At 37.5% G+C, this 23155-nt stretch overlaps 1 protein-coding gene across 18 annotated transcripts in view; it reads left to right on the top strand.

Moving 5' to 3' along the window:
- Window positions 1–23155, top strand: part of LOC108719201 (receptor-type tyrosine-protein phosphatase mu) — a 470437-nt gene that overhangs the window by 365951 nt on the left and 81331 nt on the right. For 5 of the 18 annotated variants that reach the window (XM_041566369.1, XM_041566368.1, XM_041566367.1 and 2 more), the window contains 5 exons: window positions 2729–2803; window positions 2989–3015; window positions 9237–9314; window positions 9954–9965; window positions 10620–10804. In XM_041566369.1, the coding sequence (XP_041422303.1) occupies window positions 2729–2803; window positions 2989–3015; window positions 9237–9314; window positions 9954–9965; window positions 10620–10804 (377 nt within the window). The remainder of the gene's footprint in view (window positions 1–2728; window positions 2804–2988; window positions 3016–9236; window positions 9315–9953; window positions 9966–10619; window positions 10805–23155) is intronic. The other 13 variants (XM_041566373.1, XM_041566370.1, XM_041566380.1 and 10 more) reach the window with 4 other exon arrangements.

Raw genomic sequence — 23155 nt, 5'->3', positions numbered from 1 at the left:
GGGAACTGGTTTAGGAAGACTGAGATTGAGTTAATGCCCAGAGAGATGGCAACCTGCCAGTGGATGGAATTTACATGGCAGATTTATCATTTGTCAGGCTGTTGAATCCTGAAGGTTTCCCAAATTTATCAACACTCCCCTGACTGTCAGGGAAACATTTCCTGACAGCCAGGAAAGGGCTTTAAGTAATTGCCACATATTTTCTAAATATATATGTTTCGGTTTGTCATATAAAGCCATCCAGCTAGTAGGTACATGGTTAATTTTGGAATAAAAGCATAATGGATGTGATTTGTAAATGTGTATGGATGTACCATAGTTATCTTGCTTAGCCTGGAAGAGGGCAGGATTTAGACTCAGGAGAAGTTTATAGGGGAGAAAGTTAGTTATGTACAGGATTTCCTCCATAAAAATCTTGGAGATTGAGGAGAGAGTACAGGAACTGTGCTTGAAGATTAAGCCTATCATGGGGTAATGATCATGACTTCACTGGGTTTATAAAGGAACATAAAAGTCAATGGCAGAGGACATAATTAAATTATAGAGACTGACAAGTGAATCAGAATCAAAGGAAGACTACATTAGTTGTAGCAGATAAGACATAATCTTGCAAGGAGCAGGGGTTATCTTCATAATTTACAATAGCCAGAGAACCAGTGAACCAGGGGTATGTCAGGTCAGTGGGTATATTCCTTTTAAAGAGCAGGCATTAAATTCATTTTCAAAGTGGTGTGATCATAATGCAGTGTCTTTTATTCCACTATTGATATCACGTCATTGCCACCTCCTTGTTATAGAGATGCCCTCTATGTCTTATAGGCTGTTACAGGGCTTTTTATTGCAGAATGAATACAGATATACTATATAACATAGGAACAATAATAGTCTGTGTAATAATAGTAACAATCAAAATTGTACCTAAAGGTTTTAATGGGTTTAGAACTTCTAATCTAGGTACCATCCCTTTTAGTTGTGTCAGATTGGACTCCTATTATGGCAATCCTCTGCACACAGCACCGGAGCTGCTCAAAATCCCAGCAGCAACAGTTATTTAGTAGTGCAAAATATGCAATGCCCAAGACATCTTCCATTTATATAGTCCATAATTTTACATTATTTCAGTAGACAAATTGTTGCAACTGGGCATGTTTTGTTTTGTCCTTTGCGAGTGACATCACTACTGTTTACACTCACTTCTCAAAATACTTGTCAAAACAATTGTGGTGAATACCAGTAAACTTGTTCCACTTCTACACATTGGCCTCTGGCTGCATTGTTTAAAACGTATACAAAAACCATTTAATCTAGACTAACACTATTCTTTTCATGATATCCTTAACACATTCCTGCCTTGCTTCTGCGCATGGAAAATCATCATCATTTATCATCATTTATTTATATAGCGCTGTCAAGATACGCAGTGCTTAAAATGCTTCTGTCACTCATTTACAATGTTTTGATCGAGCAACTGGCTCTTCCAAACTTATTTAAGACAACAGATAAGTCTTATTTTCCTTCAATATTGGTACTAAGAGCACTTAGACAATGCAGCCAAGTATTCATGGAGTGCCGGTCATCGCTAATTTCATCAATACTACTTATAGGGCCTCAATATGAGTAATTCTTGCATTGTTTTATGAAAGCATGTACAGTATATATGCAATCTTTGGCTATGTCTGAATGGAAATGGCCCCAGTTACATGATGAGTGGTGTTCATGGCACATTAGGGTGTAAGATGAGTTGACGGCATAATAGGGTAGGAGATGATGGAGAAGACTATCCAGTGGCAGCTAAACTACCAGCTGAGTTAGTGACATCTTAGTGCATTGCTCCATTAGATAAATAAGACAAATACAGTAAGGCTCATTAATTGCTAATACTTGCATTCATTAAATGCATTAATTGTTAAGTAGAGACATGCAAAGTGTTGGAGTGTTAACGAGTCACAAATAGGGTTGATTAGGTCTGGGTAAATTGTTGTGGCAATATAAAATGTTCTGATAGACTGCCATAGATCTAGCCATACTTCAGCTACACAACTCCTGTCTTCTGAGGCACTGTGCAGACAATGTAGGCGGGTTGCCTGCCAACTTGCATCTTGCCCACTTGCATCTTGCCCACCCATCTGCCAAAAATATTCTAGATTAGTGATGCATTAAAAAATGGAAAATGTGACTGCTACAAATCATAGTTCACAATGAACAATTTTCTTCAATTCCGCCTGACCGCTTGTGAATATATGATGGGATGATGGGGCACTTTATTTGCAAAAGTGCCAATACTTCAAGAATATGTGTAGTGTAATCTGTTTGCAGGTTTTTTTTGTCATCTATTCTTGATATATCCGACAAGCAAAACTATGCATGTGTAAGTGTTATTTATGTTGGAAAGGATGGGGCCCCCACCATGCAGCAGTGTAGTGTATTAACAAGGCATAGTTTTTTAGTATATTGCCTTGGGCAAAAATAATTGTTTTAGAGTGTTTGTACCGTCAAAATTGTATTTTTAGTGTACATAGCTTGGCTTTATTTATTTCATTTTTATTGTACTTGGTGCAATCCTTTATTGTAATGGAAGCAATATATTCTACAGGTGGAATGGAGAATTCTGGAATGTGCATTCTGTGCAATATTTTCAACTTGGCTTCCCCCCCCCCAACATAATCTCAGTCTTTACAAATACAGTCTTTAATTGCAAACCCAATTCCATGTTTTGTTTCATTTACAGCTGTATCTTCACCATCCTCCTTCACAATGAAAACGAATACACTAAGTACAACAGTGCCCAACTCCTACTATCCAGGTCAGTTAATTCCTACTCATATGTATGTGGCCTACCGATGAGATCACATGTGTTTAAATGACATGCCTAAAGTATTATATGTAGAGTTAACAATAGAGCAAGTTGTGAAATGCTTGTGTCATTTATCTTTTATGTTCTCTCTCTTTGTCTTTTTTCTGATGGGACCTGCTAATGATGCATGGCAGATCCATTTGTGCCAACTGCAATCTTAGGTGAGATCATTTCCCTTCATAAAAGTTTACTGTACAAATGAATAGAATAGTCAGTGATAGCCGAAGAAACTTCCCCCATTCATCCTGTGTTCTTCACAAAACAGTGACTGTAGTCTTATACATGCTAAGAGATGACAATTATTGAAGAACGTATTGCCATGTTCATTAACTGGTGCTACTGGGATTGTTTTGTATTTTGGTGGGAGTTGCATAACTTTACCGAGCATTTGGCCACTATTGTCCTCAGAACCGTATTCTAAAAACTGTTTGTGGGGTGGTTGTTTGCACTGTGATTGCATGTCACAATACAAAAATAGTATCTTCAAATTATTTGTGTGTAAATACGTGTGTCTAAACTTCATAATGCTGTCTTTTAATTTGCAAGCTAAATGTGTGTTGGCCAGAGAATTCCAGAACCGTCTCTGTAGAATGGGGGGAGCTCTCTGTGCCCTAATGGTATGGGTGAAAGAGTTAAAGGAATGATGTTTTTTTTTTCCCTTTTAAACTTGCATAATAGTGTGTGTGATAAATACAATTCATATGACAAAAGCATTACATAATGAGTGCTTTCTTCCTCATTGAAAATTATTATATTTTCTAATATTATTCACGTTTGGTCTTCAATGGAGATGCATTCATAATATATAAAATGTAAAAACAAAACAAACAAAAATACAGAATACAGTCTGTTGGAAATACACTATATTTGACTATAAACTACCTATGTGTAACTGAGGTAATCTCACCCCTCTGGCACAACTGATGGAATATTTTATTGAGTATGAACCTGACACCATTTATAGCTGTGTAGCTGAATATGTATTTAACAGATTGATTTTCTGTCTAGTTTTTTTGCCATCAGGACTTTAAAAATTGTAAAAACTAGCAAAATACTATGTAACCAAGTTGGCATATATAATTGAATAATTCCATTTAGATGGTAAGGGAATAGCATGAGTTTCTGCTATGAAGAACCTTCTTAAATGTGTCATTGTAGCTGGGACAATGTTATTTGTGGCCCAAAACACCTTTCTTGTAAATAAATATTTAGAAATAACCTCATTTTAAAATCACACTATAAAAGACCTATGTGGGTGTTTGTTGGTGCAGTTAGTGACATTGCAAAAGAGCTAATCGCTTTACTAAAAAAAATAATAAACATGAAATAAAACCAACAGGATTATTTTGCCACCAATATGGATTCATGTGGCTTAGTTACCATCAAGTATAAGGTACTGTTTTATTACTGTAGGGAAACAGGAAATCATTTTGAAAGCTTTTAGAGCTATTCAGAGCTTTCTGGATAATGGGTTTCAGAATAAGAGTTCCCATACAGTACCTGTTCATATTGGGTTTTTTTCTTGTATATTGTTTATTTGATATACGGAAGTGCTGGCCCTGGACTGAATTACATATACATTGAGTGAATTTTTATACTTTCTGTTCTTGGTGTTGCTTTTATAAAATAATATTTACTTGCTCCATAAATTCAAGGAGTTTTGTTATCAATTTAAATTGATATTGATACATTGCTTTTAAATACCCCTAATTATAATCATGTTAAGCACTGCGTTATCATTTTACTTGGCAGTCAAGTTGAGGCCCCTCCCAACAATACCAAATGTCTCCCCCCCCCCTTTATTAAAATAACACACTGGACTACATACATTTTTTGTGACAAAAGAGCACAGTTTTTTTATTAAAAGAATTAACGAGAATAACCAATATATGAACATTAACATCCATAAAGTGTAGGGCCATTGAAAACACTACATCCAACATTTAACAATAACTTCCTGGCCCTGTCATTTCCCAGTCCCTGGCTGACTCCCCCATGGACAATCTTTCTTCTTGTCTTGTCTATTCATCATCAATTAAATGGGTTGTTCATCTTTAAATTAAGTATGAAGCAATTGGACTTCATATTTTATTATCTGGTTTCTAGGGTCCAAATCAGCCTAGTAACCAAGCAGTTGTGGTAGTAAGGGTAGGACTACACGGATGTTTTCAGCGTCAAATCACATGCGACGGAAATAAGGTAAGAGATAGAAATGTCGGATAGAGTTGCAACGTGCATCGTCTGCCTCTGACAGTCACGTCGCGTCGGATCAACGCTGCGACTTAATCCGACAATGCATTCACTTACCTTATTTCCGTTGCATGCAATTTGATGCTGGAATTTTGTCGCAGAATGCCGGATCGCGCCGAAAACCTCCATGTAGTCCTACCCTTAAAGACTGGAATATGAATAGGAAAGGCTTAAATAGAAAGATGTAAGAAATGTAGCAATAAATATAAAATTGTAGCCCCATTTGAAATCGGGAATGAGTCATAAAAGAAAGGTTAATAATTAAAAAACTATAACAACTATAACAAAATGAAGATCAGTTGAAAAGTGGCTAAGAATTTCTCATTGTATAACATACTAAAAGTGAAGGTAAAGGTAAACTGCCCCTTTAAAGGATTAAACATATTCCTTAAACTACAAGAAACACAGATATTATATACTCTTTTTTAGCAATCTATGCTAACTGTCTGGGATTTGCTGGGATAGTATCCGCAAGCAGGTACTAAGTAGGGACCTAAAACATTTTAAAATGTTGGCACGTATGCTATGGTAGTCAGTCTGAGAGGTTTTGACTGTTCAGGCAGTCTAAAGTAAAAATTGGGAATAGGAGAAATGGGGCTTTTAACAAAAGGTAAATAAATATGCATTCAATGTCTAATATTTTTCATTTCAAATATGAAAATAGAAAATAAGGTATAGTGACCCTTTAAGGAACAAAATGTTTAAATAGCAAAGAAAGTCTTTGTATTTTGATTCTATTTTTAACAGAATTATTATATATAAATTATTATAGAATTAGGCTCCTATTTAGCCATTTTAAACAAATTTGCTTTTATGCCATGTCCGTTACAAATAAGAAAACACTGAAAAATAAATATTGTTCTTCACATTCTCTTAATTCAACCATGCCATTATTGTTTGTACATGAGTTTTCCATATCAAGCAGACATAGGAGTAACCCTTGTGGAATGAAGAGCCACAGATAAACTGTACTGTACATTTTTGAGATTTAATTTAAGGATTATAGTAAAGCTTTTAGATGAAACCACAGGTTTTATTTAGTCCCCCTTTTATCACTGTTCATTATTGAACACATTGAAAATAAGATTGCCATAAATGTTGATTAAGAGAGTCATAAGAAGCTTCCTCACTGCAGTGGAGAGGTTCAGATAAGATTATAGAATATAAGGGCTATTGCACACGGGGAGATAGCCACGCGTTTGCGGTCGCGGCGACAAAGCGCCGCGCCAGTCGCCGCGACCGGCGCAGGCGACAGTTTTGTATGGGCGCCTATGTAAAAACGCCTGTGCTAACCACACGAGGCGATGCGCTTTTCAACAGTCGCCTGAAAATGCCTCGCCAGGCTTTTTCAGGCGACTGTTGAAAAGCGCATCGCCTCGTGTGGTTAGCACAGGCGTTTTTACATAGGCGCCCATACAAAACTGTCGCCTGCGCCGGTCGCGGCGACTGGCGCGGCGCTTTGTCGCCGCGACCGCAAACGCGTGGCTATCTCCCCGTGTGGACTAGCCCTAAGAAGATATTGGGTTATACAAAGTCTTTAGAGCTGATGATATTTCATACTATAAACTCCCACAGAACCAGTTACATAATTTCCTTGCTACCATTTTAAAAGGGATCCAAATACTCAAACTAATGTTTCTTATTATATTGAAATAAAATGTAGCCGTATGCAATTTTGCCATATAATTGCTATTAAAAACAGCATCTGTTCTTTGATCCCTTGCCTTATGTGTTCATTAAAACCCATGCATAATTCTGTGTATATAAAATGGCAGTCTAGCTTAAGCCAAAAGGATTGTTATACCCCAAAATGTTCATGCTTTATTTTACTTTAATCAGTCTTAGAGTGACCCCTTTTGTTGCCAGGTGACTCAAATGCAAATTATGAAGTTATGTATTTATAAGTGATCTGTCCATATTGGGAAATACTGCTGGAAAAGAACTATGGGTAATAATACTCCCTCATTGGACTTTGGCATTTTGTCTTGACCTTTCTCAAGGAATAGTTACTGAGACAGTGCTGAAAGAAGGCTTTTCAGAATAGCCAGCTATGATTATGATGGGATAATCACCTATATGTCCCTTAGCTATGGTCATACACATTCCTTAAAGGCAAACTCAAAAAACCCCCACATGCCATTTCTCTGAGTTCTACTGATTGGCCAAATATTGTTACCAAAAATCCACACCAAACATTTTTCTCTGGGAGAATTGGTAGGACATAATCTGCTTTAAAAGGTTCACAGTGTTCTCATTGAGACGAGTTCTATCTTATTAATTTCTTGATGTACAGTAGCTAGGATATATTAAAATGAACCTTTCATCCAAACATACAAAGCTGTATAGTTAGGGCCCATTCACATTCTCACAGTTCGAGTGAGAATAGAGGAAAAATAGTTCGATTTTCGAATGTTTTTTTTGGCTACTTCGACCATGGAATTGGCTACTTCGACCTTTGACTACGACCTTCGACTTTGAATCGAATGATTCGAACTAAAAATCGTTCGACCATTCGATAGTCAAAGTACTGTCTCTTTAAGAAAAAACTTCGACCCCCTAGTTCGTCACCTAAAAGCTACTGAAGTCAATGTTAGCCTATGGGGAAGTTCCAAGTTTTTTCTGATCGAAGGATAATCCTTCGATCGATGGATTAAAATCCTTAGAATCGTTCGATTCGAAGACTTCTACTTCAACTTCGATATTCAAAGTCGAAGGATTAATTAACCCTCGATATTCGACCCTTAATACATCTGCCCCTAAAAGTCCTTTTCAAATTAAACATAAAACGATTTTTTAAATTAAAACTTCCACAACTGTTATAAACTCATTTAAACATTTCACCTGTCAATCATATATTGCCTTTCCTGCCTTTATGCCTCAGCCACCGTTAGGCTTGTCATCTGGCCGGTATTTTACCGGCCCGGCTACTAAAAATTATGGTTTATTCCAATGTTATTAAAGGGGGAAAAAAGATAAATATATAGGAAGGCCGGTTGCAACCCTAGGCACAGTCCTTACTTTCACTTTCATTTCTGCACTTCCTAGATGTCACTGCCCTCCTCACATGCCCCCTTCCACCCCACTGTCTATAAATGCATAGCCTGTGTATGGGCATGTGCATCAACTCCTTCTTTCTGGCACAGACATTAGATTTGGAGATAATGCAGAGCTTGCCTTGATAACAGTATCCATATAGCTCTACTTGTGGATTTGAAAAGAATGAAGGAAACAAGGGTTTAAACATGTATATAATGTAAGTAAAGTTTATTTTGATTGACTGACATAATAAAATAAGATTTGGAATTATTTCTAAGGTAACAGGTAATCTTTAATATACAGGTGCCCCATATTACTTAATCAGGGTCTATAGTTACTCTGTTTTGGCATGTATGGTTGATGTTGTTACATTTTCTGTAATGGCTCCCACATCGTCCCAAAGCGCTAAGGGGCAGGGCCATCGTCTGCTAGTGGTTGTATTCTATTACAATATTTTTACAATATTTTCCTTTTTATTGTAGTATCTAGTTTCTTTTATGGCATTGTACAGATGAAGACATATGTGCACAGTTGCTTTTCATATTTTCTATACTAATATACCATATTTTTGTATTGTAATTAATATTCTTCATAGCAGAAAAAGACATCTGAAGTGCTAATGTTATCAAAGTATTAAATAATTTTTAAAAAAGATGCTATCTCCTGAAAATATGGTTAAATAAGAGAGATTTCAAAATAAGCAAATTGTATCCCATAATTGTATCGGTTGGATGGATAACCACAAATGGGCAAGGCCCTGATAAGCCACATTTTCAATGACGGAAAAGGCTCTGAATTTAATATTTTTCTATACTGACTTTCAATATTTATCAATGTAAAATAATGTTATTTATGTATATAATTTATGTGCAGATGTTAGACATTTATTTCAAATGTTGCATGTTACTTATTTCTGAATATTTCCACTGATTTTTTGATTTTTATACATTTTAAAATGTACTTTAATTGTTAACATTTTGTATAGAAGGGTTTTCTGGGGATCCATTTTTATGTTACTTATTTTATTTTTTATTTTTTTATTGGAATGTTCTGTTTTTCGATGCATTCTGGTCATGGCATTTTTAATTTTCTGTAGAAAATCTGGAATACCAGGACCAGAATGGGAGTTTGAAAACCAGGACTGGACCAGAATCTCATGAGGATATGGAGTTAGGTTGGATATACTGTGATACAAATATTTGATGGATCATTTGACAATTAAAAATAAACAGATAAAATTACATGATGTATTTTTGTCCTTTGTGTCTTGAGCTTTTACTACATAGCATATAAACTTAATTAACGCTTCATAGATCTAGATTTTCACTTTACACGAATGTGCATGGAATCCCTTGATAAGACTTTATCTGAAGTTGTCTTTAAACCATATTATCATCTTCTTTGATAATTCAAAATACATTAGAACTGTAATGTGTAAGTCTTGAGTACATAAAATATTATCAAATAGTACAGATAGTATGAAATAGTATAGAGCTTGTTAAACAGTTCTCACTTGCACTGCTATATACAATAATAAGCAATCAAATTGTAATATTTTCCCATTAAAACTAAATTTTCAATATATATACTTGGCAGATTATTAGTGGACACGTGTTCTGAAATACATCTAACTTTATGACCAATCAGAAACACACTGCCTTTGTTTACATTTGATTGTGTAGCCTGGCCTCTCTTTTTTTGATTTTGACCTCAATCAGGAGCCACAGTGTTGATAATGAATACATTTTAATTGTTATGCCCTGTCTCATTTTTTTCCTACTCTTTTCCCTCCTGATTTGTATCTTCTTAAAAGTGCCAATTAATGGTAAGTTTCCCTTCTCACCCTCTGAAGAGGCAATCTGTGGGGAGGGGGGGAGGTCTAGTAAGACTTGCACCCAATGCATTATTTAAGCTCTCTAAAAGAGTGAAGGATTATGGGTGTCACACTAGTTTCCGCAAGCTCTGTTGGTTCAGTTTTGTCTTGGTTTGCATGTCATTTTTGTTCCATTTTGTATCCTGTTTAGCATTTGCTGTAAACTGTCCAGTTCTGGTTCTCTGCGTGCAATTGATTGAACTTACATCATAAACCATAATCTTCATTCCCTGTGCAAAGTACTGCATGTAACCTAAATATCCGCTGTGTTTTTCCACCTATCATATTTGTATTAGATGGTTTGTTCACAAAAAAAGTCAAGAATTGTTCATTTGTTCCTCACTGGCCGTGGAAAGGTTTCTTTTCCAGTAGAAAGCTATACCTTCTTAAAATAATTCCTGATTTGAAATAATTCCCTAAGATGCATTGTTTTGAATAATAATCACAATTTTTTATTTTCATTCAGTTTTCCATTTTTTCTTCTTCTCTGTTATTTTATGCCCAAACCAGTTCCTTTTTTCATTTATGTTTGATTCACTTACGCTTTAATGACTCATATATATATATATATATATATAACCTGCTGCTCATTTTGATTTCATATAGACGAAAACCACACGAACAGTGAAACAAGCAGTCTAGCCCAGCCTCACACGTACAAGAAGCGGGATCCAGTTGATATTCCATACCAAACAGGGCAGCTTCATCCAGCCATCCGTGTAGCTGACTTACTGCAGCACATCACACAGATGAAATGCGCTGAAGGCTATGGATTCAAAGAAGAATATGAAGTGAGTATGATATGAGGGACCTGAAAGCAGAGCACAGTATGCTGGCAGTAGAGAGACAGCTGCCGCGAAAGGTATAATGCAATAGGAACTTCAAATGTCTTTTTCATCTCCTGCAATTTCCAAATAGAACTTTCAATATTTTATTTTGAACATTCATTATTAATATTTTAGCTTTAGCTACACAGCTACATAACAGGTTTGAAGACTTGACACCACCACCTTTCATCTCATTTCCAACTGACAGGTTATGAACTTTGAAGATGTATAAAACGTAATTTTTATTTTTTCTGTATTGTTCTTTGCTTATTCATTGGACAACTAGTTTTATGGTATGGTAGTCACGTTGCCTTTGTGCTACCAAAATAAATAGTAAATAACAAATAATCTGTTTTACAGAGGTGTCTGCAAAATACCACTTTAAGTAAGAAAATATACAGTAAAGATACAACCACTTGTTTCACAAACCTGAAACGTAGGTAAATGACTAAGGGTATGAAAACATATGTTTATGTAAAAAAAAGAACAGCATACACCTGTATACCTGTTTGTTTTGCAAGGGTAAGTCCTAGTTTTCAATGAAGATCTATTGGATGCAAGGAATATTGCATGCAAACCAAGATTTAAGGGTCAGAGTTACAGTGATCCTTTTGTATTATTACAGGGACATCAAAGTTCTGAGGAGATAGTGTGGCCCTTTCTCCATAAACACTGACCTTCTTATATGCAATGATTGTGATGTCTGCAGGTCTCTCTATTTGACTTTTTTGTATTTTTTGTCATCCGATTGTGTTGCTCCTTAGGTGTCAGTGTTTCTGTATCTGAAAGCAAGTGATGGGACTCACACCTTGCTTCCCCAAATTAAAATCTCTATTCCCACTTTATACCCCATCCACCCTACATCCCTCGAACATATGCCCTGGACATTCCACACTGTGTTTTTCAGGGCCCATTTGTGATTGAGACAGTCTAACCCCTTTAGCTATGCCTCTGCTTTGGATGGAGATGGTTGGGTAGGCCTTATCAGTTGACAGGTGTGAGGTTATCAAACTCACTGTGACACTCCTGTGACTAACCAGTAACGAGTTGGAATAGGAGGAGTGGAATTGAGGATTGCAGTGTATCATTTAACTTGCCAATAAAATAATAATCAGTTACTTGTAAAATCAGGTTGCTGATTGTCAGGGCTTTGAAACCAACATGAAAGTGGGATTGTAGTTCTGAAAATAATGCTACTTTGCATGGTGGCTGATCCCTTGGGGAGATACTTACTGATAGTTTGCTTGCTTGATAACCAATTGTACACACTGATTAACATCTATGCCCCTAATGAAAACCAGTTGCAATTCCTACGTAAAACACTGACACATCTTCTGCAATTTAGGAAGGGCAAATGTGTTGTGGCATGGGACTTTAACCTTGCCCCGGACCCCTCTATAGATATCTATAGAACTACCTCCCAATCTGTAAATAGGCAACAATTGACACAAGCCAAAAAATTCAGGGACCTGCTTCATAGTTTCGCCCTTATTGATGTATGGAGAGCTCAGCATCCGTTAGAAAAGGATTTTATGTATCACTCCCCCAGATTTTTAACCCACACGAGAATTGATCTTTTTCTCCTAGATCCCCAGACCACGGCACAAACCACTAAATCTTGGATAGGAATCCAGTCCTGGTCCGACCATGCTCCACTTGGAATTGATATAGGATTTTTTCCTTCTAGGAGAACTCTAACTCCTTGGAGGTTGAATGACTCCCTTTTAACCCACCCGGACATTTCGGAACACCTAAAATCTTCTCTGAACTCGTATTTTCAGACAAATGTGACTCCAGATGTTGATTGTCAAACAATATGGCTTGCTCATAAAGCTACAATGAGGGGAGAAATTATATCTCAAGCTGCCAACCTTCGGAAGCAGCGAGACGGCAAAATTCGCATGATTCAGCAGGTCATTACAGATTTAGAACATGCTTATTATTCTCAACCCACCTTAGAATTGGCCAACAAAATTCAAACACAAAAAGCGGAGTTACAAAAATTGCTCCTTATCAAAACGGAATTTCGGTTAAAGCTCCTCAAACATTTCTACTACACGAAAAGTAATAAAGCTGACAAATTACTGGCTTCCCAATTAAGACAAAGACAAGCCCACACCAGAATACAATTTTTAAAGGACCAACAGCATAAAATTACGGATCCACGTAAAATAGCCAATCATTTTGCCTCTTATTACTCCTCTCTGTATAATTTATCCCACTCACGGGAAGAACCCCAACCCACACGGGATGCAATACTAACGTATTTGGATTCTTTACCGATCCCACGGCCCTCGGAGATTCAATGTGAACAACTTAACGCCCCTATCACCAAAGAGGAAGTCACCCACTCTATAAAATTATTAAAGCTCGGTAAAGCCCCGGGGCCAGACGGCTACACTAATTCCTACTATAAAGTTTACGCTGACATTCTAACTCCCCATTTATTGCGTTTATTTCGGTCTATTATGGACACAGGTCAAATTAAACCAGAATTTCTCCAGGCACATATCTCCACCATTCCCAAACCAGGTAAAGCACCAGATCAATGTCAAAACTACAGGCCTATGCCCTGTTGAATACAGACCTCAAACTTTATTCCAAAATCCTAGCACTCCGTCTGAATAAAGTTTTACCGTATCTTATACAATACGATCAGGTGGGATTTGTGCCTGGACGACAGGCTCCGGACAATACCAGACGGCTTCATAACCTCCTACATATAATTAAAAGGGGAAAGATTCCAGCTTTAATCCTCTCACTTGATGCGGAGAAGGCGTTTGACAGGATCCACTGGGGATACATGATGAACACCCTCACTAAATTTGGTCTAGGGCAAAATTATTTGAGAGCCATAACTCTGCTTTATTCTAACCCGTCTGCTAAGGTCTTAGCTTCGGGGATTCTGTCAGACGCCTTCACTGTTTCTAACGGCACTAGACAGGGGTGTCCGTTGTCCCCTTTAATCTTTGCCTTAATGGTAGAGCCTTTAGCCATCAAGATACGGCAAAATCAAGACATTCGAGGGGTCCCCACACTGTCTGGATGTCACACCATCGGTCTGTTCGCAGATGATATTATATTAACCTTGACCAATCCACATATCACTCTACCTAATGTCCTGCGTGAGCTACATTCCTTTTATTTAATATCCTGGTATAAAATAAACTCCCAAAAAACTCAGGCATTACCCATTAATATCCCTACGCAGGTAAAGCACCAACTCCAAAGTAATTACTCATTTGAATGGAGAGACACTTACCTTAAGTATTTAGGAATTGCTCTTACTAAAGACCCTGAACTGCTATTCAAGTATAACTATGTCCCTCTCCAGAAGTCTATTCAAGAGAGCTACTCTAAGTGGACACCTCTGTACATTTCTTGGGTGGGTAGAATAAATGCTGCCAAAATGTCTATCCTACCAAAAATGTTGTATTTCTTTCGGACTATACAGATTGCCCTCCCTTCGTACTATATTAAATCATTGCAAAAACAGATGAATGTGTTCATATGGGCAGGAAAGAAACCGCGTACTGCGGCTAAAGTATTACAACAACCGGCTGCAGCGGGGGGATTGGGGCTTCCAAATATCAATAGCTATTACAGAGCGGCATTACTGGACACGGCCATGAAAATGCATAGTCCAGCCTTTTGCAGACAATGATTAGATCTGGAAACAGCAGAATCACTCGCTACTACTATCCCCCTTCTATTGTGGACTCCACCGAATCTTAGGCCTAAGCGAACTTTAGCCCTGCCCACGACTGAGTTGATAATGAGAACTTGGGACAAGGAAAGAGCAAAGTTGGACCCTGGTAAAGTTATCTCTCCCAGGACTCCATTATTGAGTCTTCAATTTTTTTTGCAGGACTTACCTATACAATCGTGGGCGACTAAAGGACTGCATCTAGTTAGAGATTTTTATAGTATAACCAAATACATGCCATTTCAAGAACTCCAGACTAAATACCAACTTGCAGACACTGATAGATATACCCACACGAGAATAACACACCTGTTGCTATCACACATACCTAACTATAAAAGTTGCCCGCTACAATCCAACTTTGAGCGACTTACGGCCTCAGGATGGTCCTCAAGAGGAACTCTTTCTAACGCCTACAAACTTTTGGTCATGGACCCTCCGGACTACAAATATCCCTACATGTTAAAATGGGAACGAGACCTAAACTTATCCTTCACTGTGGATCAGTGGCACGAAGCAATGCAGATATTATCTGGGACAACCAGGTGTACGAACCATATTGAATCTTATAAGAAATTGCTATACAGATGGCATATGACCCCAATGCGACTACACAAGATATCGCCTACTCACTCGCAGTTATGTTGGAGAAACTGTGGGGACACTGGAACCTTACTACATTTATGGTGGGACTGTACACTCTCCCAACAATTATGGAAGTCGGTATTCCGTTTAATATCTAAAGACCTCCACATAATTATTCCTTTTGAGCCACAGGTGGCACTCCTACTGCTGTTTCCAGATCAAATCCCCAGACCTACTAAGAAATTGCTCTTTCATTTATTTAACTCTGCCACGACTTTAATAGCTAGATATTGGAAGCCAGGGGGCCCCATCCAATTAGAACAACTTATTGCTGCTGTTGATGTTAGAGCGGCTATGGAACACATGGCGGCTCGTAATGAACACAGAATGTCAAAATATGAGGAAATCTGGTCACCATGGCTATCCTACAGGCAAGGGCAAACTTCCACCCTGTGATATTGTCACTATATTATGATATCTGTATTCACTTCTGGTCTTGACCCTTCAATACTACATTGTGACTGAATGCTGTCTGGGTTAGGCTCTAATTATATTTGTATAATTTTATACTTTTTTATCTGAATGCCTTTTTTTTGGATCTACTTTCTTTTTCTTTTCTTACATTATTCTTTCTATTTTTGTTGTTAATGCCAATAGAGGTCTCTTCTTATGAGTGTATCTGCACCTTGAACTACAGAATACTGTATCTACTTACTATGGTGACCTTACTTTTCAGAGTGTGTATAAGGTCTAATACATGTGTACTGTGTTATTCTGTTTTTCACTGATATCCTCTAATAAAGAGAAGTTACAAAAAAAAAAATAATAATGCTACTTGCTAGTGCCTGAAGATTTCCACCCACACAGTCCTACCTATTGCACTGTCCTTTATCCAGCAATACAAATAAGCAGCTCAGAAGGGAGTAGCAGGCACAGTGATAGTATGTGATGTAAATAGGCCAGCATAACAGTTATTTCCAGTTTGTAACATGCTGCTGTTACATTAAATTGCTCAAAAATGAAAATTACTTTTTTTTTCAAAATGTTGTTTAAATGCATACCTCCCAACATTTTGGAAATAGAAAGAGGGACAAAAATATTTGCCCATTTTGTGGCCACACTTCCTAATTACCATGTTCATTTTAGAAAATTTGGCAGGTTATGAAAGTTTGAACACATTTCTGAGGTTTTTATGTGTTATTACAGTTTTGCTAATGAAGGTGAAATGCCCTTTAAGCTGCAAGTCACAGTTTCCCCAAGAGACCTGCGTATCTTAAATTATTACAATTGCTTCTTTGCTTAACTTGTTAAAATTTAAACTTTAAAATTGTTACAAATGTATCGAAGTGCACCTGACACTTATTCTGGGCTACCTGCTAAAAGTTTTTGAAACGTTGTATCTTTTTTCTGGCACTTCAGTGCAGGAGATTTCAATAACAATCTAGGAATGCATTTTAAGCTGTCAAAATCGAGACTGTCCCGCGGAAAACTGGACAGTTGGGAGGTATGCAAATGTACAATTGCATTCAGACACCTCAACAGTATGATCATGTGCTAACCCAGTGCAGGGTGTTGCAGAACTAGAAGATTGCACAAATAGATGCCAGACTACAGGGTAGAAGTCAGCTATATTCCTAGATGTTCTCTGCTCCTCCCCTTTATATCTGTGTCCATAAAGTTTCCTATTACTCCCCCCAGTGGCTATTAAAATGAACATTTAACATTTTCACAGTAATGGATGGAACAACATTACAGATCACTACAAAAATATAATTTTGTTTTTAAAAGGGTGAGAAATAAAGTAAAAAGGAATGCAATAATTTGCAAATCAGTTAAATCATATATGTAACTGCAAATAGTACAATGTTTCCTACTGGGTTGCATCACCTCTTCTTTTAATAACACTCTGTAAACATTTGGGAACTGAGGAGAGCAGTTGCTGTAGCTTTGAAAGAGAAATGCTGTCCCATTCTTACCAGGATTTCAGCTTTTCAGTTTGGGGTCTCCTTTGTAGCATTTTACATTTCTTAAAGTAACAAATGTTTTCAGTGGGTGAAAGTTCTGGACTGCAGACAGGCCATTATTTTACTATGGAGCCAAGCTGTTGTAATAGGTGTAGAGTGAGGTTTGACTTGGTCTTGCTGAAAAAACCAAGACCTTCCCTTAAAAAGTAGTACTCTGGATTACAGCATCTGTTGCTCCTAAACCTGTATTTATCATTCAGCATTAATAGTGCCTTCCTAGTTGTCAAGTATTCCTGAGCCCATGCAGAAATTTCCCCTACAGAATAGAGTCTGTTTGAAATGCAGGACTGCCCGAGGATTCAAAGATTGCAGCCATCCATTATTGGCTTGCCCTTTGTGTACAGAGATTTCTCCTGATTCTTCAAATATTTTAATGATCTTATCTACTGTAAGTGAGGAAATCCCCAAATTCTTACATTTTACATTGAAGAATGTTTTACTTGCAGTCATTGAGTGGTGTATCCCTCTCTATCTTCCCTTCTCTCTGAAATCCACTCTTTTTATACCCAATCATGTTTCTGACCTATTGCCAATTGTTGAGATCTTCAACTGGGTTTTTTATGCATTACGCAACTTTTGTTGCACCAGCTTTTTTGAAATGTGTTGCTGGCATATATTTTTCAGAAAACAGTAAAGTTTCTCAGTTTTAACATTTGCTATGTTGTCTATGTAATATTTGCAATTAAATATAATATAATTTAGATGATTTGCAAAGCATCCCATTCACCTTTCATTTACGTTGTACACAGTGTCCCAAGGTTTTTTTTGAAAACAGGGTTGTTTTCAAATTACATGACCATAATAAAATATTGATTAAATTACATCTAAGATTCTCAGGGCTAAAAATCAATTGGGAAAAATCAATTGACACCAATATCAACCCCGACTTATTTCCTCCCACCCCGCTAGTCTGGGTGGACTCGTTCAAATACCTTGACATTGTGGTACATAGGAATTTAGATGCCTATATACCCTCGAATCTTGAACCGATCCTTTCCACTATGAAAGATAAACTGAAAGTGTGCGCTAACCTACCTATCTCTATCTGGGGCAGAATCAATCTTCTAAAAATTATATTTCTCCCTAAATTCCTCTACATCTTTCACAATTCTCCTGTTCCCACCCCCGCTCCTTCTTTGCCTCTCTTGATACCGCCCAAACCGTTTCTCTGGGCAAACAAGCCCCCTAGGTTTGCTAGAGCCAAACTGGGGGCTTCTGTTGCCGAAGGGGGATTGGGACTCCCAAATTGGTATTTTTATTCATTAGCAGCTCAGATCTACTATATACATTGGTGGTTTAATCCACTTTGGCAAGCTCAACAGAGTCACTTTCATATATCACATTTCGCAAATCTCCTGATCTACACGTAACCCACTCAGTTATAATCACCCCATACAAAGCGTGGATGGCAGCACTCAAAGTTTGCCACCTAGCATCACCTCTCCTGTCGCCTCAGTTACCTCTATGGGGGAATTCCTTCCTCCCGCATCTGCAGCACATAGCGGAGTACAAAATATGGCCACAATGGGGTTTACGTACACTTGGGGACTTGGTTAGGGAAGGAGTGGTACGCCCCCTCAGGTATGCATTCTATGTGTGATAGATGACGTCACCCCGAGGACGGTCAGAAGAATACTTTTCCGTACATTACTATTCTATGCCAGGAAATGTATCCTCCTGAATTGGATGTCTCCCCAATCCCCCACTTTTAATGGCTGGTTGAACTTGTTAAAAACAGGACTCAAACATACTAAATGCTTATGCTGTACTGTCATAACTACAAAAAGACGAAACCACGCATGATATAATGTCTGTTTGTTTCTTGTTATAAAATGCAAAATAAAAACCTTTTTAAAAAAAAAATTAAAAATCTAAGATGATAAAAAATGTAAAACTATTAATTGTGTGTGGTAATAGCACTAAATGATTAACTATAAGAATGCTGAGCAAATTAATTTGAATTATGTATTCCTAAATTTAAATTGCAGGTTGAAAATGCATGCGAAAACGCAGAGGATTGGCATCTTCTCTGTTTTGGCTAAGGAATGTGAGATTGGGGTCAGATAAAATGGATCTGATTAATCTGTTTTCAGAAAAGCCATTAATTGCTGTTATATTATTTATGAGCAGCAGAGTGAGCCCAATCCTAGCATAACATAAGGTTTTATAAATTAACATTTACTTACTTCATTATTTTGTAATTACTTGTATGCATGTATGCATGCATTTATTAATATATATCGTATAAATGGCTACTTGTGCCATAAAGTAGAATATCACAGTCGTCAAGTTTATCTCTGTTAAAGAGATAAGATGAAAGGGATCCCTGTCCTGCTCAGAATCTATATTTGACCGTCACTAAAAGCCATTGGTTGGTAGACAATAAACTATTCCCATTAATAATGAAATCTCCTTTTCTAAATAGTGCTTAAATACTTTGTTTTAAATGTTGCATGGTAATATTAGTGAATCATCTCTGAGTAATTTTACATAAAACCTCAAGAACCATGGTGCTGTCATTTACTCTATAGCAAGAATATTGTTCAGTAGTCCAAAGCATCGCTAAATATGCTTTATCCCTAACAGGAAAATATAACCCCCTTCCAAAAATAAAAAAATATGACATTCAAGAACCATTTTCAACCTTCTTTTGGCTGGCAGAGTAAAGCAACCCCACCCTCACTATCTTCCAATATGAAGTGATGGATTATGGAACGTGAATTCCCAATGCTTTCCAGAGAACCTGTAAACCACCCACTGTGGAACATAGAGAGGCTTCAAGTCCCAGAATACAAAATTTCACAGAGGACTTAAGGTGGCCATACACGGGCTGATAAAAGCTGCCGACAGACCGAGTCGGCAGGTTATTGGCCTGTGTATGGGGCCCCCCGAGGGGCTTCCCCGATCGTGATCTGGCCGAAAGTCGGCCAGATCTCGATCGGATGGGACCACCCGTTCCCATTCGTTAGGATCCGATCGTTGGGCCCTAGGGCCCATGATCGGATCAGCCTGATATTGCTCACCTCAAGGTGGGCATATCAGGGAGAGATCCGCTCATTTGGTGACATCGCCAAACGAGCGGATCTCTCCGTGTATGGCCAGCTTAAGGAGAGGGAGATGTCCTATAGGTGAAGAAAAATGTCCCTGCAAGCAGAGGCACATCATCATGGTTTCCCTTAAGTCTGTGTAAGAAACAAAATAGATAGTGTCCATATACCTTTTGAATTATCTCATGTTAGAAAGGGAAGATATATTTTCCCTTTTAAGGGGTAATGGTGTTGACAGTTGGTCAGTCAGAATGCAGAGAGATCTCAACCTTTGATCCATCTAGTTATGTGATTAATGCCTTGCTTCTTTGAAGAATATGAACACAAGAACATCATTTTACTTAGTATTCATGTAAACAATTGGGTGATATCGTTTTTTAAAGGATGAACGCCCTTTGAAGAAGATTATAGGAATAGATCTTTGTTTTAATTCATCATGTGCTACAAGTATAAATCCCGTTTGTTTGTTCTGTGGCGTGGGCTTCATCAGAGTAGTGTATATTTGTTAAAGTGCTAATGTCAATAATTTATAGATAGTTAATATAACACATTGTTCTGCAAAGTAAGGTCTAGTGTCTTTAAAATGGCAGAAGTTTTCTGTTGATGAGGGGAATAGGAATATAGGGGCAGATTCCATAAAAGAAGAAGTGATTAACGCTAATGAAAATTCGCCAGCGTGGCGTCCTTTCGGAATTACACCGATTTCCTAACAGGCGCAGAGTGATAGCCAACAAAGGTCCGTAAAAACTTTTTGGGTAACCGAGTTCCCCCCTCAATTTTCTAACATATGGAACATAAACTATACAGTGGGCTCATGTGTAGGACATTATAACAACTCTATTTTATTTATTAAGGTTCCCTGGACTTGTGTAATGTAATGTATTTGCTGCAACATATACGTCCATGTAACTTTATCATTTCCCGCTGTATGCAAATTAGGCAACGCTAGCGCATCTTCGATTTGGTTGCCAAAGTAATGCTAGCAAAAATTTACCAGTGTTTGACGCCCTGGACGCAACTTCGTACTTTAGTAAATTAGTGTTGTCCTAGGGAATTTACGCCTGGCGAAGTGTTGTGATGGCTGCGAAGCCGTCGCTGCTGAATTTTCACCGGTTAGGGAATTTGCCCCATTGGATTTATATGTAGAATTGAACAAATAAGGATATGACTCCTTTGTCATAATTATCGTGATATTCCTTTTGTCAATGATTGAAGTGTTCACTGCAAGTGAGCTTAAAACACCTGTTCCATTATCATTCTTTAAGGAAGCGGAGCTGAATCTAAGGAGATATTTCTAAGCACTAATGAATTAAGCCCCAGGCATTTACAGAATAAATGATTTACTTTTGCTTTTTTTGTCTTTTGATCTTGCATGGACCATTGTAGTGGAATAGAGATAAGGTAGGATTAGAGACAAAACTGTCAAAGCAAAAGTTTGCCAGGAGTTGAAGATATATTCTTACCCTGGCACCATTTGATTTTTTTTTTCTGTATGCAGTTCACTTGTGAAAAATAAGTCAAAAGCAGAATTCCAAATACTTGTGTACAAAGATAAAACAGTAATGAGGATCACTGTTAGTACAGGTATGGGACATGTTATCCAGAATGCTCGGGACCTGGGGTTTTCCGGATAATGGATCTTTCCGTAATTTGGATCTTCATACCTTAAGTTTACTAGAAAATCATGTAAACATTAAATAAACCCAATAGGCTGGTTTTGCGTCTATTAATTATACAGTATCTCAGTTTGGATCGAGTACAAGGACCCTTTTTATTATTACAGAGATAACGGAAATCATTTTTAAAAATTTGGATTATAGAGATAAAATGAGAGACGGCCTTTCCATAATTCCGAGCTTTCTGGATAAAGGGTTTCCGGATAATGGATCCCTAACTGTATTATAGGTTATTCTGGAAAAAAATCTAAATACTAATCTAAATACACACTATACCAGATGAACACATGGAATCAGGGCCATCTTAGCAAACTGCAAAACAGGCATTTGCCCAGGGTTTTAGACTTCAATAAAGCAGCAGTAAATAGGCCTGCTGTTTGATATCAAGTATCATTGACCTGTTCCACCTACTTATGAGGGTAAATAATTTTGAGCTTCAAATTCACAAAAGTTATTTGAAATGGGTGACCTAATGAGGCAAACATCTGCTCCTATAAATATATTCTTTTAAGCTGCAGCTGATGCATGCACCCTTTATAGGGAAGCTATTTTTTATAGACAACTTTATTGAAGGCTTAAGGGTAAAATAAGTGACTATACATGTGCCCCTTTCTCTGTTTCTATAAAAAAAAAACAATATTAGCCTACAGTATGTCATGTGTGAGGAAGGCAAATACAAGATTCCTCTGCACTCAACCCATTATCAATATATTTAAGACAGAGACATTTTGTGCATACTGCTACTGAAAAATGCCTTACCCTTTAAACAAAACAGGGATTGTTTGTCCATATATTGCAATATATTTAAGCTGGCCAACTACGTCAAAGTCATCCCATATCTGGCCAGTCCTATGCTCAATTTTCATCTGATTCATTAAGAATTCTATGGTTTAAAGGGATACTGTCATGGGAAAAAAACATTTTTTCAAAATAAATCAGTTAATAGTCCTGCTCCAGCAGAATTCTGCACTGAAATCCATTTCTCAAAAGAGCAAACAGATTTTTTTATATTCAATTTTGAAATCTGACATGGGGCTAGACATATTGTCAATTTCCCAGCTGCCCCAAGTCATGTGACTTGTGCTCTGATGAACTTCAATCGCTCTTTACTGCTGTACTGCAAGTTGGAGTGATATCACCCCCTCCCTTTTCTCCCCCAGCAGCCAAACAAAAGAACAATGGGAAGGTAACCAGATAGCAGCTCCCTAACACAAGATAACAGCTGCCTGGTAGATCTAAGAACAGCACTCAATAGTAAAAACCCATGTCCCACTGAG

Source organism: Xenopus laevis, chromosome 6L (assembly GCF_017654675.1).
Source record: "Xenopus laevis strain J_2021 chromosome 6L, Xenopus_laevis_v10.1, whole genome shotgun sequence".
NCBI lineage: Eukaryota > Metazoa > Chordata > Amphibia > Anura > Pipidae > Xenopus > Xenopus laevis.
This window is presented reverse-complemented; position numbering and strand designations above follow the sequence as displayed.